Source organism: Zalophus californianus, chromosome 2 (genome assembly GCF_009762305.2).
Source record: "Zalophus californianus isolate mZalCal1 chromosome 2, mZalCal1.pri.v2, whole genome shotgun sequence".
Taxonomy (NCBI): domain Eukaryota; kingdom Metazoa; phylum Chordata; class Mammalia; order Carnivora; family Otariidae; genus Zalophus; species Zalophus californianus.
In genome coordinates, this window is record NC_045596.1 from 122,284,731 (window position 1) to 122,290,727 (window position 5,997).

Here is a 5,997-nt window from a genome sequence, read left to right on the forward strand (position 1 = left end):
ATTTATAGTACACACAATGCATTAGCCCATAGTGCTGCTCAATTTTTTCACTATTATGAAAACTAATAAATTCGTCAAGCTGAATTAAGCATACAAATCAGATGAGGCATAGCAGATTACACAGTGAAGCGCGGTGTCTCCCGAGCCTAAATGAAATTTCAATCTAATAATTCCTTCCTGGCCCAGTCATAATTTGTTTAGAGATGTTGTTCTACTTCTTTCAAAGCGCTATTCGCACTATAATTAAATGATACTCAAGCTTTTAACTTTGATTTATTTCATTTCTCGAAGCTTGAGACAGTGAGAGCTGTACAATGTCATTTTTTTTTAATTTCTTTGACAATTACCGTGGCTGTTGTGGAGGTAGAAATTAAACACCTAAGCATTTACTAGAACCGTCCAGCGCAAGCCACATTCATTCATGTCAACACCCCTTGTCCAGTCTCGTGTCTAGACTTCTCCGGTCTCATGCTCAGGAACAGTGCTCGTAGGAATCCCCTTCAGCCACTATTTATTATTTTCCTCCACAAAGGGGAGGAGAAAGGCAAGTCCGGGGATGGCGCTGGAAAGCGCAAGGGGGTTAAGGACCGTGGACAGAGCCCGTCGCGAGCCGTTTGTCGCCGCCTTCCCAGTACTCTTTGGCGACTCTCGGGGACTGTGCTCCCAACTTGAACCTGCCATCCCGCTCCGTTGAGGTCACGGGTGAACCGGAGGCCCCCTACTCTCTGCCGCCGCGGGGCTTCCGGCCGCTGACCACTCGAGGGCCCCCCTTCGCCACGCTCCTTTGCACTCTGTTTTGTCCCAGCGCGCGCCAGCGTCTCTCAGGCCTGCCGCCTGCTCTCGCACCTGCTCGCTTTCCCCAGGCACCGTGTGCCTGCACCTGCTCCCAGTCACCCCAGTCCGGGTCAGGCCACCCGCGGACTCCAGTGTCCAGGTCTCAGGGCCTTCTCACCCTCGCCTATACCCTACTTCTTCCGCGCTCTGGGGAGGTGACAGCAGCCCCTAACATCGAGGGAATTAGAAGATCTGAGCAGGGAGGAGAGGAAGGTAGTGTGTGTTGAAGGGGGGGGGGTTGTCTCCTGCTTTTACTATTGGAACTAAGAGTGTGTCCACTTCTAAGAAAAGTGGTCCGCACTGGGACAAAAGTGCGAGCAAAGTGTTGGCTAAAAATAGGCTCTCTGCGCCGAGCGGCTGTGGAAATGAAGATAAGTGGGGCTTGTGTCAACCCCGGAGGGCGTATGTGTGTGTGTGTGTGTGTGCGTGTGTGTATGTGTATTGGGGTGGGGGTGTGTGTTCAGCAGCACATGCGCTTTGTGATCTCTGGCCCTGCCTCTCCTTCCATCAATTGCCCCTTCCTCTTTTGATTGTGGCTAATGAAGAATAATAAAATCAGTGGCAGGATTTGCCAGTGGATCCGCGCAAGACCCAACTCACACTGAACTTGGATACAGGGAAGAGGAGGAGGAAGATCCGGAGGAAGAGAAAAGAGGGTGGAGAGGAGAGTATGTCGGTTGGGGGCGAGTAGACAGGGTTGCGGTGGGGGCGGGGGGGGGGAGTCGCATGCGCATAGGCGACCCGAGCTGGCTCCGTGGCCGTCCAATCCGCTGAGAGCTGCGAGAAACCGAGTGAGAGAAAGCCCTGCAGCCCTGTCGACCCCATGTCTCTTCGGCACCAGGCACCCGCCGGGCCGAGGGGGCGCAGCGCTGAGCGCCAAATACTGCATGCACCAGCGGAAGCGCAGAGCGGCGCGGAGGAGCTGGGTGGGTGGCAGGGTCAGCGTCCTCTCCTTCGGCCGAGAGTCGGAGATCTGGGTCACCTGAGCTACGGGGAGGGGCGGGCCGAGTGGGGGCGGAGGCCTGGAACTTAGCGGTAAGCAGGAGGGGGGAAAGCAGCCAGGTAAGAGACGTTCCTTGTAGTCTGGGGGTAAAAAAAACCCACCCAAGGCTGGCTTGGCCCGCAACTTTATTTAGGAGTTTCTTTTCCCGGCGTGGCGGAGACTAGGCGGTTAGAGGCAGGAGGGGCTGGAGGCCGGCGCTTAGGAACTGCCCGGCGACTGGAGCGCAGACCTAGACAGTGGGGTGGGGTTGAGCAGGGGCACTAAAGTAAGTGAGAGCTGCGGGGCGTCGGGAAGGGGCGGCGGCCTCAACGCGCGGGCGGGGGCCGGAAGGGGAGGTGGAGGGCGCAGCAGGGAGAGGGAGGCGGGTGTGGGGAAAGCTGAACGGACCCGACTGGAGAGGGAGCAAAGAGGGAGAAGGGGCGACGCTAGAACCCAAGCAGGAGAAACCGGCACTTCCTGGCAAGGAGGGCGGAGGCGCGCGGGAGGGAGGGAGAGAGGGAGAGAGGGCGGGGGTAGGGGGCAGGCGCGGGGAGAGGGGAGTATAACTCAGCTGCCGTGAGGCGCGGGGGCAGTTTCGGGCGCCCGGGTCTGCAGCCAGCGCCAAGCGGAGCCCAGCAACCTGACGGCGGAGCCCGAGGAGGAGCGCGTAGTCCCCGCGAGGCGCACAGACCTGGGAGCGGTGGCGGGAGAGCGCAACTTTGCACTGCCCTTCCCTGCTCCTGCGCTCACCCGGCACTTCTCAAGAGGGTCCTGGCAGACAGGACCTGTGCGTGCGCTACGGACGAGCACCCGGGCGCACCGGGAAGATGATGATGATGTCCCTGAACAGCAAGCAGGCGTTCAGCATGCCGCACAGCGGCAGCCTGCACGTGGAGCCCAAGTACTCGGCACTGCACAGCGCCTCGCCCGGCTCCTCCGCGCCCGCGGCGCCCTCCGCTAGCTCCCCCAGCAGCTCGAGCAATGCTGGCGGCGGTGGTGGCAGTGGCGGGGGCGGTGGAGGCCGTAGCAGCAGCTCCAGTAGCAGTGGCAGCAGCGGCAGCGGCGGCGGGGGCTCCGAGGCGATGCGGAGAGCGTGTCTTCCAACCCCACCGGTGCGTATTTCTGCATAATCACCGCTTAAAGGCATATTTTGACAGCCCCCTTTATCTGCTTGATGTTTTTTTCATGTCTGCACAGCAAATCACCCCACACCTCCAACCAATTTCCCCCCTCTCTCTCTTATGTATTCAGCGGGTCTTTTCTTTCATATTAATTTTTATGACCTGGGATGTTGCGCGTGTTGTGTTTTGTTGTGTTTGCAGGCTCACTTTCCTCCTCCTCCTCGTGCACGCTCGGCTTTTCTCAGTGACTTCCTTCCTCTCCACCGCACTTGCTACTTTCAGGATTATTATTATTATTATTATTATTATTATTATTATTATTATTAATTTTAACGTTCTGGGAATGTTGTAGGCGCGGCGGCGTTGTCGAGCGCTTGTGCCGGGGCTTCCGGAGAGAGTGCGCACAATTCCCTGCTGAGCGTAATGTGTGCCTTTTACTTGCAATTGCAGAGCAATATATTCGGCGGGCTGGATGAGAGTCTGCTGGCCCGAGCCGAGGCTCTGGCGGCCGTGGACATCGTCTCCCAGAGCAAGAGCCACCACCACCACCCGCCCCACCACAGCCCCTTCAAGCCAGACGCTACCTACCACACCATGAACACCATCCCGTGCACGTCGGCTGCCTCTTCTTCGTCGGTGCCCATCTCGCACCCGTCCGCGCTGGCGGGCACGCACCACCATCACCACCATCACCACCACCACCACCATCAGCCGCATCAGGCGCTTGAGGGCGAGCTGCTGGAGCACCTGAGTCCCGGGCTGGCCCTGGGTGCCATGGCGGGCCCCGACGGCGCCGTAGTGTCCACGCCAACTCACGCGCCGCACATGGCTACCATGAACCCCATGCACCAAGCAGCGCTCAGCATGGCCCACGCGCATGGGCTGCCCTCACACATGGGCTGCATGAGCGACGTGGACGCCGACCCCCGGGACCTGGAGGCATTCGCCGAGCGCTTCAAGCAGCGACGCATCAAGCTGGGGGTGACCCAGGCCGATGTGGGCTCCGCGCTGGCCAACCTCAAGATCCCTGGCGTGGGCTCGCTTAGCCAGAGCACCATCTGCAGGTTCGAGTCCCTGACCTTGTCGCACAACAATATGATCGCGCTGAAACCCATCCTGCAAGCGTGGCTCGAGGAGGCTGAGAAGTCCCACCGCGAGAAGCTCACCAAGCCCGAGCTCTTCAACGGCGCGGAGAAGAAGCGCAAGCGCACCTCTATCGCCGCGCCAGAGAAGCGTTCGCTTGAAGCCTACTTCGCCATCCAGCCGCGGCCCTCCTCCGAGAAGATCGCCGCCATCGCGGAGAAGCTGGACCTTAAGAAAAACGTGGTGCGCGTCTGGTTCTGCAACCAGAGGCAGAAACAGAAAAGAATGAAATATTCTGCGGGCATTTAGGAGACCCCCGGCCCCTCCTCATCCCCTCTTTTCCCTCCCTCTCTCTCCTGCCTTTTTTCTTTCCACTTTTGGCTACCAGAAACAATTCAGTAAATGTGAATCCGGAGAAAGCGAGGGTTGGAGAGCGAGCGAAGGAGCGAGCAAAGGAGCCCAAGCCCGGTGAGAATGTGAAATGATTTCTCAAAGGAAAGAAAAACAGAAGGGATTTGCCAAGTTGTAGCAAAGTTGTCCCTTTTAACCCCACCCCGTCCGGAAAAGGCACCTCGGCTTCTTCACAGGAAGTCTGGAGCTGGCTGTTTGCAGAAAGGCAGATGAGACAGCCTTTTAAAAGGCCCCCAAAATGAGCAAGTAAGATTTGTTTTTATTCCTAAAGACATCACCCTTGTTCAAGTTTAAAAGTACACTTTGCAGCTATTTTTCAGAAATAGAAATCGATTCAGGACTGAAACTTTAAACTAGAGTTGATGCTTAATGTGATAGAGACATCTCTAAAGTATTTTGAATTAAAAAAAAGATGGCAGATTTTCTGCATTTACACTGTATATTATATATATATTTTTATTGTGGTTCTTACCCCCTTCTTCCTTCTCTGAAGTGTTAATGCTTAAGAAAGGAGTTGCGCCTGCTGTGTTCACTGATCTTGAAAGCTATTATTAGATTATTGCCGAACAACCCTCTGTAAATTATTAATTTATCTCTCTAGCAACTTAATTTGTGCACATTCTAATTAATTAAACTTCTTTAGTCTAAAAAACGGGGGAAACGTATGGCTAGTGGAGTTAACCAATTTTATGTTTGATGAGTTTACTGAATTTTTATGGCTTTCCTCTTATACTGTGTTCCTTTTGGCCCATTTGTATATTCTCACTTTGAATGACGATTGTTTTTTCTTTGTTTTTACTGGTAGTGTTCTGATTTGTGAGTCGACACTCAGTAATGGATGTCTTAATCGTGTAGACCTGATTCACTGTCCAAAGTATTGTTTACTTTGTTGCATATTTAATGGGGATTCCCACATTGTCCCCTCTACACACGCACTCTCTCACTCACCCTTACACACACACACACACACACACACACACACACACACACACACCTCTAATGGAAGAGAAGAAGTGAAGCAGTTGGAAGCATGACTATGATGCATCGTTTTCTAGCTTTAGGTGCATTTGCCACTTGGTGTTTGCCCTTCCAGATTCTAAGATTTCACCAAGGTATTTCAATCTTCTTGTTTTCAATTGCTTTGTTGACTACATTTTAACATTTACAAGAATCCTTCAGTTTTTCCTTTTGGAGGTTTGTTTGTAGAAAAACTAATCTGAACTATAAGAAAGACAGTGCACTGCTTGTAAATTCACATTGTTTGGTAGAATTCTTTTGGAACAAAAAAAATTAGGTACATGGTGACTGGTACCTTATCTATTGTAAATATTCCATTCAAATGATGCACATATAGATATATTCTTACAAATTTTGCTGTATTGCTGTTCCATTTGAGGCTCTCTGAAGTCTTGAGTTCTGTATATGACCTGGTTTCTTGTTTTTTTGTTAATAGTTGGTTTATTTACTATGGTAATGTATTAAGTTATTTTTGGTGTTGTTTGATTGTCTTTCATTGAAAAGATGATTTTAATGTTTTATTGGCAAAGTATGCTGCTTTTTTCATTA

The 5,997-nt window shown here is 52.9% G+C and overlaps 1 protein-coding gene across 1 annotated transcript; it reads left to right on the forward strand.

Annotated features, from left to right (window-relative positions):
* The first annotated feature begins 2,643 nt into the window (after positions 1 to 2,643).
* POU4F2 (POU class 4 homeobox 2) lies at positions 2,644 to 4,329 on the forward strand. The gene is made up of 2 exons (XM_027600434.1): positions 2,644 to 2,928; positions 3,388 to 4,329. The coding sequence occupies exons 1-2, from the start codon at positions 2,644 to 2,646 to the stop codon at positions 4,327 to 4,329; spliced, it is 1,227 nt and encodes a 408-aa protein (XP_027456235.1).
* Positions 4,330 to 5,997: the final 1,668 nt, after the last annotated feature.